The sequence below is a fragment of the Homalodisca vitripennis genome, chromosome 8 (genome assembly GCF_021130785.1).
Source record: "Homalodisca vitripennis isolate AUS2020 chromosome 8, UT_GWSS_2.1, whole genome shotgun sequence".
Taxonomy (NCBI): Eukaryota; Metazoa; Arthropoda; class Insecta; order Hemiptera; family Cicadellidae; genus Homalodisca; species Homalodisca vitripennis.
Genome location: NC_060214.1, coordinates 39,890,598 through 39,904,978, shown reverse-complemented (window position 1 = coordinate 39,904,978; position 14,381 = coordinate 39,890,598). Strand labels below are relative to the sequence as shown.

The 14,381-nt window shown below is 36.6% G+C and overlaps 1 protein-coding gene across 1 annotated transcript in view; it reads right to left on the bottom strand.

Annotated features, from left to right (window-relative positions):
- The window catches only part of LOC124367582 (GTP-binding protein 1), a 60,610-nt gene that overhangs the window by 25,617 nt on the left and 20,612 nt on the right, over positions 1-14,381 (bottom strand). Inside the window, 2 exon segments of the mRNA XM_046824537.1 lie at positions 7,075-7,238; positions 11,885-12,063. Of these exon segments, the coding sequence (XP_046680493.1) occupies positions 7,075-7,238; positions 11,885-12,063 (343 nt within the window).

The window sequence follows — 14,381 nt, the reverse complement described above, 5'->3', positions numbered from 1 at the left end:
GGTGAAATAACGTTCTCTTGTTCTAGTCTAGTCAGCTCGGCTTCTACTTTTTCTTTAAGTGTAAAAGGTAACGTCCTAGGTTTAAAGTATTTTGGTACTACATTTTCTTTTAACTTTAATTTAACTGGTGCACCCTTGAAACATCCCAACTTTATCCGTAAAATACATTTGGAAACTCATTGTACAGTAATTCTACTTGTTTGTTGTTGTTGACAACAGACGGATTGACAGATGTTTGTTTGTTTACCTCTACAAGTGTGTTGTGGCTTCCACTGACAGGCGTGCATGCGTTCTGCCGCGCTGCCGCCTGCAGTTGGCACAACCCCCACCATGCTCGTGCGATCAGCTGACTGTACATTGTTTACATTACTAGGCACTCTAACTGTTAAATCTAATGCTTGCATTCCCATCACGCCCTAACAAGGGATTAGCCCCATTAGGCTACGATGTATAAAGCTAATTGTTTCTCTTTACCTTTATGTTGTACATTGACCATAACCTTACCTAAAGGCCTGATCTTTTCATGTGTATATGAACTTAATACTAAGCTAGTTGGATACATGTTTATATTTCCTAACTTAGTCTTACAATCTTTTTTCTGACATAACTGAAACACAAGCTCCACTATCGACTTCAAATACAATTTCCTTACTTTCCACTAATAACTGTACCGTTATTGGCTCAATTTTATTAATCTTAGTTTCTATTTCTTTAACCGTAAATAGATTGGAAATGTCATACACATCGTCATTGTCTTTATGTTTCCAGTGATTATCTGAACCGGACTCTGCTGATTCTTTACTTTCCTCTACATAGTGCTGCCGTACCTTTATAAACATATTGCTTTTTATTGCTGTAAAATGTTTCCCTTTAGCTGAAGGCTCCTTAGACCTATTTGTAAAAACATTTGGTTTGTTCTCATTAGGTTTGTTAACATAATTTTTCGATCTACAAACTCTTTCAAGGTGTCCCTTCTTTTTACAATGATTACACGTGTACTCACGAAACCGACATTGCGATGCTGTGTGTGATCCTCGCTTGCCGCAACAATAGCAGTGATGTCTCCCAGCGCCTTCCCGCCGTCCAAGCGATGACCGTCTCGCTGCGATGCTCGCCGCCTGTGTCCTTTTCGGTATCGACCCCGCTGCTCTGCATCCGGTGAATACGTCCTCCTGCAGTTGTCATCTGGGCCGCCCCCTTCTCAGCAAAATTCCATTGCAGTAGCTAGTTGCACGGCTTTTTCATAAGTGAGGTTCTCCTCCCCGAGAAGTCTTTTTCTGTATCTGTTGGTCTCGCAGACCCCGCGACTAATCTGTCCCTTAAGTAGTCTGGCAATTTATCACCAAATTCACAATACTTTAGATAACTGTTTTAAATGCACAATATAATCGCTAACCGTTTCAATGATCCAATTGATTCCGCCTACTAAATTTTAAATCTTTCCGTGATAAAAGAAGGCTTGGGATGCAGATGATTCGCTATAGTGTCCACAATTTCCTTGTACGACTTGTCAGACGGTTTGTCTGGTGTAATTAAGTCTTTCAGTAACGTATAGGTCCTTACACCCATAACTGTCAACAAAGTGCTTAGTTTCTTTGAATTATCGATATCATTACAATCAATAAAAAACTCAAATCTCTCTATATAAGACTGCCACGATTCTTCCGCACTATCAAAATAACCCATAGACCCGATAGTTGCCATTTTTGTTTTCTTGTACACTCCGTAATAACTGTTTAAAATGTCCCCGGTAAAAAATATCGTCTAACGGCATTTAATTGCAACGATTAAAATCAGCTTGTGCGCTGCTTACACCAAGAATAGTTTATATCGATCGGCGTACCTTACTACTCCCGACCGTTGGAATGTCCGGAATGTCCTTGCACATTCGCGGTTATTTGCAACTGTGTTCATTACGATAGTTGCCCTTCCGCACTATATCACTGTAATTCACTGTTTGCAGTTGTTTTCCTCGTCGCCCACTGTATGCGACGTTCCACTGTTGCAGTTGTTTTCTCGTCGCCACTGTAAGCGACGTTCCACTGTTGCAGTTGTTTTTCCTCGTCGCCACTGTAATGTCTGCGGGTCGACACTGTACTCTCTATGGGTCGGGAAGAATAATTAAACTACACAATTTAGAGTAACATTGCTCTAGGACCGCTCGTAAAGGAACGGACGGGACGCGGAGGTTACATGACGGTGTCTGGTGGTGGACTCCGGGTGGACTACTGGCTGGCCAGCTTGGACCGTTGGTTGTAGGGTAGTGGCGTGATGTGACGTCACAGGAGAGCAGCCTATGAGCATTCTTTATTCTTTTAGACCACATCGTATGTTACATCGCCTGACAATACATACTGCCAACATCACTGGTGCAGACATTAAATATCACTATGGATACCTACCAACTTAGTACTTCTCACACTAAATACACTACATTATACATAAACAGATTAAGTTAGTTCTATTTTTGTATGTATGTATGTACACCAGTGGTCACCAAAATTTATCATTCAAGGGCCGATTTGAAAAATCTGACCAAAGTAATACAGGTCGCAGTATATCGGTTTGCAATAACCACCTATTCAATCAAAATGTCTTTATTACGTGAACATTAAGTACAGTAATTTGTCAAAATATAATACATAATGCAAAGTTAGATAATTACAGTTTAATAGTGTCATCATTGTGAGTTTAGGAGGTTTATGCTTCAATTTTTAAAATCACGTGGTTCCAGTGTTAGCAGATTCCAGGAACTCTTCAATGGTGTATACAGGTCTCTTCAGCAAAAACTCTCGAAGCAGGTTCTTTAGTCTGTTTCCTGTCAGGCTGCGGAGGTAGTCTGGTAGAAGGTTTTTAAATTTCCGGCCAATGTATGAAGGTTTCTTCTCATATAAAGCTGTTCTGTGTTGAGGTAGGGTGAGCCTTGAGGCATGGCGTGTGGGGTAATTATGGAGGTCCATGTGAGTCTGCAGATGTAGTTTATCTACGTGCAAGATGGCTTCATAAATGTAAAGTGCAGGTACTGTAAGTATGCCTAGGGTCTGGTAGGCCTGTCGGCAAGTTTGTAGTGGCTCAAGGTTTGCAAGGGTCCTGACTGCCTTCTTTTGGAGTACCAGAACTCTCTTGAGGTTTCCTTGGGAGGTTCCCCAGACTATAAGGCCATACCTAATGTGAGACTCTATTAGCGCATAGTAGGCTATTTTTTTTTGCCGCTTCCAGAGAGCCTACCCATTTAATACGTTTAACAACGTAGATGCCTGTACTAATTTTATTGCATATGTTGTTTACATGATCTGCCCATGTGAGTCTGCTATCGAGAGTTACTCCCAAAAACTTGATCTGGTTAGCCACTGGTATATTGGGAATGCTTGCTGGTACCTCTTTCTTCCTGCTAAAGTGTACCTGTGTAGTTTTGTCAGGGTTTATTGCTAAGTCATTTAATTTACTGTAGATTATGGCGCTTTCTAATGATGTGATAGAGTTACTGTACAATTGTTCAGCTGTGTCATTTCTTAGAAGAAGAGTGGTATCATCTGCGTACATTATGCAGCTCGTACTTTCATTTTGAATTAGAGCTGGGAAGTCGTTAGTCAGCAGAATAAACAAAATGGGTCCCAACACAGATCCCTGTGGGACTCCTCTAGTAATTGGTTGAGGACAAGATCTGAACATGCTAGTGACGCCAGATGTAGTATGCTGAATCTCCACAATTTGGGATCTCCCTTTGAGATAACTATCAAACCACTTGTTTTCCAGACCTGTTACTCCCAAAGCTGCAAGTTTTTTAGAGATGAGGCTGTGTCCTAAGCAATCAAAGGCCTTACTGTAGTCTAGGAATAAGGCAGTGACAAATTGTCCCTCCTCTATGCTGTCAATTATAGATTCGACCAGACTTATGATGGCAGATAAAGTAGATTTTCCCTTCTGGAAGCCATGTTGGCAGTCAGTAATTAAGTCCTGTTGTGTAAGATGTGTCATTAGTCTCTTCAATACTATTTTTTCAATAATTTTTGAAAACGTTGATATTAAGGAAATGGGTCTATAGTTTTTTGGGTCAGTTTTTGGTCCTTTTTTGTGCTGGGGATAGACCTTGGAGACTTTAAGCTTTGTTGGGAATTGGCCCAGGGAAAATGATTTATTTATAATTGATGCAAGAGGATGAATCAATTCCACTGTGCAATGCTTTACAACTTTTGATGAGTATTCGTCTGTACCACTCGATGATTTGTTTTTTAGGTTGTGTATTACTTGACTTACTTCTTCCCATGTTGTGGCGGTCAGATCAAATGGTTGTATTAAAGGGTGGTTTAAGAGGTTTAGGTCCTCTTCTAATCTGCTGTCTCCTGGCTGTTGGTTGTTTTGCTGTAATGTCACTTCTGCTATCTGAGTAAAGAAAGTGTTTAGTTGTTCAGCTACCTGAAGAGGATTGTCTACCACTACATCGTCAATGTTTAGCTTAGGACACACGTTTTGCTAAGTTGTTTGGCATTGGTCTCTGTATGTATTATGTCCCATACAGCTTTGGATTTGTTGTCAGATGTCATTATTTTCTGTGTATTTGCATTTTGTTGCAACATCCTTAGTTTTCTGTCGTACTTCTTTTTTATGTTTACCATAGTTTCTTTATCTTGTGCCCTTCCGGTAATTTCATAGGTGTTTGAGGCTCTTAAGTAGGCAGCTTTTATCTCAGCTGATTCTTGGTCATAGTAGTGAATTGGTTTACTCTTAGTTTTATTTTTGCTCTTCTTGTGAGGGCAGGAGATGTCAAGGGCAGTTTGCAGCACTCCTTCGAATATGTTATATGCTGTTTCCGCATCTTCAGCATTATAGACAGTATCCCAGTTTTTTATGGAAAGCAGTGACTTGAGCTGGTCAAGGTTTCTCCTTCCCATTTGTCGCCGAAGAGTTTGCGTGTTGTCGTCATTTTTACAAAAGTCCAGGCTACATATTTGGGCGGTATGATCCGATAGTCCAGTTTGTAAAATTGTTGCACTAAGGTCATGTTCTGGAATATTAGTGCATATACAGTCAATTGAAGTGCTTGTGTCAACTGTAATGCGAGTTGGTGGCAAAGGGAGCCTTCTTATGTTGTGTGTTGCCAATTCGTTGTCAAACATCAGGCTGTCCGGGTTGTTGGGTTTTAATCTGTCAATGTTTATGTCTCCTGTCAGAATAAACGACCTATTATGTGCTTGACTATATTGTCCAGAATGTTTGATAGATTCCACTTACTACAGTGGAAACACTTCTACTTCCTCCTCCTGCCCTTGTTATCTCTACAAGGCAATTAAAGCTGAAACGAGTGTTGTTTTTTCGACACTAATGCACTCCCTGCAGGCACTTATCCAACAGATTACACTGCATTCCTTTCTGTCTGAGTCTTATCCACCAAGGCGTAGTCAATTTGTCCACAAGAACAAAAAAGTTGTGGTGGTGGACAACTCTTCAAAGTCAACATGAAAGAGAGAATCTGTATCTGAATGGACATTAATGTCCTTGTGATCTTGGATCTGCATTTTGTTCAGTTCATTTACACTTGAATAAAATAAAACTTAACAAGAATAAGAATGATAATAGTTTGTACCATTTCTTTTCTGTTAGTCTGTCAATCTGTCTGCACAATATCTCACAATAATTGACCTATAGACAGGTCATTTTACATTTAGCTGCATTTCTACATAGGCAACGAGTTCCATAATGATGATACATGTCCCTCCACGGCATTCAGCTGAATATTAGCAAAGCCTAATTTTCCGCTGTTTATCTCGAGAGTAAATTGAGCTACAGCATTGACGTACATTAAACTATCACTACGAGGGCTGTCACAATGCCCTTTCTGTTTGTTTTTTGCAGAACATTTTGAGAATTAACTAAGCTATTGACTTGAAATCTTGTATGTATCTTTATTTCTACACAGAAAATATTGAATTTGACTATGGTGCATGTCTCTCAATGAGGTTTGGTTAATCATTGGAATAACCTTATTGTACTCAGAATACTCGTATTTCAAGAACAATTTGTCATATGCTTTGAACTTTTCTTGAAACTTCATTTGTACGTTACAAAAATTGAGTTTGATGTTGGTACATATCTGCCCATTTGATTAGACTGAGCATCAGCATTGTCTAAAGCTAAAGGAGATATCTTGAGGACGAAATGAGTTGTGAATTTGAAATATTGCATGTATCTTCCTTTTTACATAGGCAACATCAAGTTTGATGATGGTGCTTGTACCTTCATGGGATAAGGCTGAGTATTAGTGAAGCCTTACTCTCCACAGAGTATCTCAATAAATGGATTGAGCTTCGAGCTATAGACTTGCAATTTTGCAACAACTCAGTGGCTGGAAAAACTCTTCTATCTGTCTGTCTGTGATAGATATCTGACTTGAGAAACTTAGCTGAGCATTAGCAAAGTTTATAATTCAAGCATAAAATGATTTATAGACTTAAAATTTTGCATATATTGCAGTCACTTAAGTGGTTGGCAAAATTCCTATTCTGTCTTACTGTCTGTGTGTCCGTTTTCTATAAAGTACCTTGAAAAGGTTTGAGCTATGGACTTGAAATTTTAAGTATATTGCTATCACTCAGGTGTTTGCTACAGTCATCTTTTGTATTTCTGTCTGTTCGCAGGATATCTCAAAAACAAAATGAATTGACATTTTTTTTAACTTCAGACAAACCTGATATGCGACACTTAAATTCTACCCAGTTATAAGTTTAGCGAGTTGAATGACTTCTCTACTCTGGTGATATTCTCTACATAGTGTTATCAACAAAAATATCTGTGGTAGATTTAAAAAATTGATAAATGTTTCATGACAAAAGACACAGTTTTTAAATTTTCAGTTGTCATGATAAATAAGTAAATATTTCTACAGATAAGAGAAAATGTTATTTTCACTGGTTGATTTAGAATAAAACCTCAAATTAAAAATTATCCCCTTTAAAGGATAATGAAAGTCTTCCAACAAATAACTACAAACTGAAATGCAATCTTTGTATCAAACTATTGCAGAATATAACACAGATATTATAATGAATCACAAATAGGTACAATCACGTCACTCACCATCAGCATGCCAAAGTCCGGAGCATGTCCTGTCATGCCGAACACTGTCGTCTTGAGGTATCGCTCGTGGCCAGCCAGATCTATGAACGTTATCACTTTTGATGACTTCTCACAGATTTTCACCCAGTCCAACGAGCCATGCTCTGGCTTGTTCACTACATTACCTGGAAAATTTAATAGGAGGTCAGTTTTAAGTGTAACTAAACTATGGTACATTACAAAACAATATGGAGAGCAAAGATTATCCAGACCCAGATGTGTCACTGAGATTAATAACAGACTTGCCAACAAAATTTGCTAGTGATGTTCCAGTTCCTACATCTGGCTGTTGAGTCGGATGTGAACAATGTACCTGTGAGAATTCTATGAAGAGATGTTCCATGACGACTGTAGTAGTCTCAGTGACTAGCTATTTGTCTTGTAAAGTTTTCACAGAGTGTTCCAGTTGGTCTTATTGAATCCTCAGTTGTGCCCGCTCAAACAAAAGAGGTGCAGAGCAGTTAGTAATAAAAAAATCGGAGTAATTTTTTTGTGATTTCCTTTGCGCAACCATGCAGTACTTTTTCTCTTTCATTATCTTATTCTTCTAACACTCGTATCAAATCGTCTTAAATGTCTTTCCTTTTCTAGTTGTTGTTCCCCTTCCTTTAGTGTTTTAACCAAACGTAATTTTTGGAGATAGTAAGATTTTCATATCAACTCTGCTCTTTAATTTTAGCCTTGGCAAGGGTTTATGCCAGCAGGAGGGTTGTCTTTGGAAATATGGTATGTTAGGTAAGCAATATTAAATTTATGTCATTCAGTTATTGCTTTAATTTATTATTTTCTAGAAGTAAAGCAGTCCCAGCTTCGCAGCCAGCGACAGTGATGTTTCTTAATCATCAACATTCTGTTCTTCAAAAGATCAATCAGTTTTGTACTTTATTGTGAACATCTCTGAGCTGTAGAATTTATATAGATAGAAGACTGCTTTCCAATGCTGTGTTAATGTTAAGATTTGGACATTTTGTGTTTAAGTAAGCACTTTCTAGCTCATTTAAGGCTTTGCTGAATAGTCATTTTTTAGAGTTGTCCGTTTTTTGCTGACCATAACGATCTTTATACTGTCTATAACAATATATGTTGGTTTCTTTAATATCAGCAGTGTTATTGTCATCAATATTTTATAAATGGGATGTAAATTTTGTCATTTGTATCAATTTTAGTAATTTTAGCAGGCAAGTGTGAGTATTCTTTCAATTTTACAACAAAATTCGTTCATCGTAAAAATAGTTTTGCTGTTTACTTCCATGTAAATGAGCACAAACTGTTTTGTTAATTTAGCACTAGGAAGATGTCAACAGAGGGACAGATTTTCCAGGAGAGAGTAAGTTTTTCACCTGGGTTTTCCTGTTTCCTATTGTCAAAATTTAATAAATAAGATTCAGGTTTTTTAAATAAGGTCTATCTAATTATAATCTTATTTGTCAGTTGAAAAATGTACTTGGTTAAATGGTGACCAAGTGCCACAGTGAACTAAATATACAGGGTGTATATTATGCCTGGAAACACCCAAATATATCCTTTAATAATTTAAATATAAATTTGAAACCTCTTACAATCGTGATAGAGATTGGGCATCTACTTTTTGGAACAATGTTTTGTTATGTCACACCAACGGGGGACGTCCTGCCGAGGGTATCGTGAATATTCTTAATGGAAGCCTATACCTTGTGATACATAATTTTAAAGGTAATAGCTTACTGAATTGAATGCCACAAACCGCATCTCAAAGGAATTATTCTATCAGAAAATAGAGCATTTTTAGTATTGAAAATTTACTGATGTTCAACAATGTAATTTTAACATGGTTCTTGCCACAAAATGTGTTACACTAATTTTTTAGCATTTTTTTAAATGTTCAATTAAATAAAACAAACATTTCATTTTAAGCTGGTTCTATTAGCACAAATTTGCCAGTTTTTATTACAGTACAATTATGGAAATACTTATGTTATTGATTTCTTATTACAAATAAAAAATAATGTATGCTGTTAGAAAAGTCTTACAACAAACGTTTTACCTGCATTTGGTGTCAAAGCAATTGTTCGAACTGTGTTCCTTCTACGGTTTGACAATGAGCCAATCTTGTGTAAAATGATTCGACAGAGTTGCCTAACATTTCTTCAGTTATCAAAGCAATCTCCTCTATAATCCTGTTTCTTAGGTCTTCCAAATTATGAGGCTTTCTTCTATAAACATTGGATTTTAAATGACCCCATAGGAAAATAATCGATTGGTGACAAATCCGGAGATCTTGGAGGCCATTCGATTTCTTCTCCTCTTCGGCCAATCCATTTATGAGGAAACCTTAAATCCAAATACTCTCTTACCTGTCTCCCATAATGGGGTGGAGCACCATCCTGCTGAAACCATACATTATCAAAGTATTCTCCTGATGCAATTTGAATAGCTGGGATTATTTCATTTTGGAGCATATTGTAGTAAAGTTCGGCATTTAAATTTCCATTGATGAAAAAGGGTCCAACAATTTTGTTACCTAAAATTCCACACCATACATTCAGTTTTTGTGGTTGCTGTGAATGGGACTCAGTAATCCAATGTGGGTTTTCACTAGCCCAGTAACGGCAATTGTGCCTGTTAACATTGCCATTTAGGAAAAAAGTTGCCTCATCAGAAAATAGTATGTTGGTCAGAAAATCTCTATTGTCATCACATTTGCGCATCACAAGTTCACAAAACTCAACTCTTCTGTCGTAATCATCCTCACTTAACTGTTGGACTAAATGAACTTTAAATGGTTTGTATTTATAAATTTTCAAAATCTTACTCACAGACATAGGGTGCATATCATGTTGCTGTGCAGCTTTTCTGAGCGATGTATGTGGGTCTTCAATAAATGTTTGCAAAACATCTAGTGCATGTTCTTCATCTGTTGCAGATTGTATCCTACCCGACTTTGGCCGATTACGTACACTCCCTGTCATTTCAAAATGCTCAATAGTTTTTGATATTGTTGAAACACTTATGGGATTCCTTTCTGGGAAAGTGTCATTAAACAAATTACAAACTTCCCGATAAGATCTTTGACGATCGCCATATCCTCACATCATCAACAGAGTAATTCGTTCTCTTTCAGACAATTCCATTAAAATGCCAAATAAAAACTGAACTACTGTAATTAGATAACTTGTTGACAGCAATGCTTCAGAGACACTGATTATCTCGACAGGAATGATATGACCTTTGTCCATTTGTAATTCCCAAGCTTAGACCTGTCTAGTGAAAGCTCCATGCTCAACAAACTGAAACCTGTAGACCAGATGATTAATAACACAATAATGTTTCTCATAGGCTAGTGACCTTTGTCTCTTTAAACCTTCCTGCTGACTGGAAAACACCAAGTACAGATTCATAAGTAATCAGAGAAAGTGACTCATAAGTTTTATTCATTGTAATAAAAACTGGTAAATTTGTACTAATGAAACCAGCTTAAAAATAAATTGTTTATTTTATTTTAATTGAACATTTAAAAAATGCTAAAAAATTAGTGTAACATTTTGTGGCAAGAACCATGTTAAAATTACATTGTTGAACATCAGTAAATTTTCAATACTAAAAATGCTCTATTTTCTGATAGAATAATTCCTTTGAGATGCGGTTTGTGGCATTCAATTCAGTAAGCTATTACCTTTAAAATTATGTATCACAAGGTATAGGCTTCCATTAAGAATATTCACGATACCCTCGGCAGGACGTCCCCCGTTGGTGTGACATAACAAAACATTGTTCCAAAAAGTAGATGCCCAATCTCTATCACGATTGTAAGAGGTTTCAAATTTATATTTAAATTATTAAAGGATATATTTGGGTGTTTCCAGACATAATATACACCCTGTACAGTATAATAGCTGGTTGTATTGTTGTGGGTCAGTGCTGACATTACTGACTTGGTGTGTGTAGATACAATGTTTTCAGCCATGTTTGTCTGATTACTATTTTTACAAAATATAAAAAGAACTAAAGAAATTGCAGATTAGGCGAGACAATTTGCTGACTAGGTGTCTAGGTCAATAACTCAATTACATATGGTGAAGCCGCTGTATGCTGGTACTGCGTGCTACGTACGGCTGCTTGACATCTGTTAGTCTGATTTGGTAGTGACATCTCTTGTATTGTGTTAGTTCTATGTCACTGATGTTTTGGTTGTCACTAATATGGGTAAAAGAGAGAAATCAAGAATAATTTTAGTAGAATTAAGCATTTCTTATGTTTGATAACTCTATTTGTCTTGCAATGTCTCAAACACTTGCGTTATTTGGTGAAATTATGAGCTGCCAGTCAGTAAGTACATCAGATATATAGAAGTTTCAGTTTCATTGATGTAATGTTTTTCTTGAATCTCAACTAAAAATATATATTGGAATAGCGTTAAAGTTCAACCTAACATTAAATCACTATGTATATTTTTATATTATGAGAGAAAAATGCTGATTGCAGTAAAGCAGGCTTTCAGACTGTTCCACATGGCAAGGTATAAATAATATATCATATAAAGTAATAACAATGTGGGTAGAAATCAAATTTTTTAATGCTGCTTTTTATATTACAGCATTATGGTAAATGTTAGCAGAACAAAACTCTAGCCCAACCGATTAAAAAACAATGAATGAAAAAAGAATTTTACAAGAGTTTCACTATTACAGGAAAGAAATTGTAGTAAAATCCAAAGAAAACAAATGGTAAAATATTAAAATTTGGAATACGAATATAAGCTAATTTTAAATGTACAAAAAAACTTATGACTCACCCATGCTGTCAAAGCCGAGAATGTCGTTGCCGACTGAACTGGTTCTGCCTGATTCCATCTCGTGTTTGTGCCTAAAAAGTTTGAGACGCGCATGTCCGCGCCCGTTGTCCAGCTCACCATGTGTCAACACGCCCAGCAGTGTCGACTTGCCGGCATCCACATTCCCAACCACTGCAACCCTGTGTAAAAGCAATCCATTATTATTTTATTAGTTTTTAATTAGAATTATCTGAATGTTGTTGACTGCTCTGTTACAATTCAAAACACTTGTGCATTGTATACCAATGACCTGAAGAATACAAAACATGACAGAAGTTAAAATGAAGTGCAATAATTATGACTGATAGCACGTGGTTAAATTGTGAATGTACTTATGTAAATTCAGTGTAGAGAGCAAAAAAAAAAAAAAAAAACGTATGCTTCTGTAATATCTTGATCTGGACGGCACATATCCAAGATTAAAATCCAAAATTAAATCCTTGTTTAACTTGACAAAGGATATGAACAAATATAAAAGCAAATATACTGGAGCTTAATTAAATCTCAAATACACTACAAAAATGGTGTTAGTGTCTAGTGTACTACAGCAGAGACTCATTTAAATGTTATAAATACAAGACATTCAAGGACTCTTATGAGAAATCATTTGTGGAGGAATATGGCTTCAATGTAAACAATCACTTTTTAGCTTAATTTATCATCATTCTGCATAAAGCCACAATAAACTATAAAAACTTCAAATGGTGGTCTACATAATTTGACACAATTCTGCAAGTAGCAAGGCACTGGGATGATGATGAACGTAGGTCGTGATTATATAAAATAATATATATCTATCCACTCATGTACACTAATACATGTATAACTAACACAAATTTTCGGCATGCTCTTTTTGTGAACATTGATTGTGGATGTTGTACGTAATTTTTCATTATTAACCAAAAAATGTAGTAGTAATTTAACCCTTTTAGTGCTACAGCGTCTACGTCGTAGACGCTGCGTTTATGTCTAAAAGTGCTAGCGTCTACGTCGTAGACGCAGCATATTTTTATATATATTGGTTCAGTTTATGCAATTCATTGGCTGAAAACGATGACAGTTCATCCAAAAGCTATAGAGTAACGATATTTGTATATTTGATTGCCGACGACCAGCTGTTTATACGTCTTTGACGTGAAATAAAAAGGAGGTTAGTTCGGATGTTTACGTTGCAAGCGAACTGACGCTGTGATTTGTGTACTCTGTTTTCTCTTATTTTATCCATTAAATTGTGTTCTAATTGTGAAATACTACTTCATTACTATTACAAATCATTCCATTACTTCATTTTTCGTTTGTGTTTTCCGTGTATATTGTATTTTACTAAGTTATAAAACTATGTCTAATAAGAACATTGCACGTGATGATGAGTTATTACGGAATGTTGTTGAAGATGTTCTGGACAATGAAAGCAGCAGATTTATCATTGATTCTTCATTTATAAGTGAACCATTTAGGTTTATGAGCAAAATGATGTGGAAAGTGACGAAATCCCAACATCTGATGAAGATATTCACAAATCCTCTTCAAGTGAAATTGACGATTCTGACGAAGACAAAGACTATGAACCATCCCAATCATCGGATTCAGAATTTTTAAGTGATTGTATTGTATCATCAACCCCCAAAAACGTAAAATACGGAAATCTGGTAAGTCCTTGCCTTTAAAAAAAAGAAATGTGACCCCATAAGATAAAATAGGCTTAGGCCTAACTGATCAAGGTTCAAGTAGCAGCCTATTTGAAACAAATGATAGTTATACACTTGATAATAATGTAAATAATGTTCCTTCTGAAGATAATAGACCTCCTGTGTTTATAAATAATCCACCTAATGTAGGCCTAAACAATTATTCTGACCAAGGAAGTGACACTGAAGATGTTTGGGTAGAAGTTGGACCTGATGATGATTTCCCCCTTGGTCCAGTTAGGTTTCAAGAACTGCCAGGTCCAAAGCATATGCCACCATCTGATTCACCCCCAATCTCGTATTTTAATCTTTTTTTTACACAGATACTCTTGCTCAGTTTTGTAAGGGAAACCAACAGGTATGCTACTCAACTTTTACACAGCACTGAATATAAAGACAATTCAAGATTGAAAAAATGGCTCCCTGTGACACTTCCAGAAATGAAAGCTTTTATTGCATGCATTATCAATATGGGCATTGTAAGGAAACCGACAATATTTTCTTACTGGTCCACTTTGCCATCTACATCAACACCTTGGTTCAGACAGATGTTTCCACGTGACAGATTTCAATTGATTTTACGGTTTTTCCACATTGTCAATAATGATGTATTGGCCCAAAACCCAAACGATCCATGTGGAAAATTTCAGCCCCTTGTTGATCACGCAAACATTCTCTTTAGGCATTACTATACTCCTCATGAGCAGCTATCTATTGATGAGTCTCTCATTGGGACAAAATCCCATACTGTATTACAGCAGTATATGCCA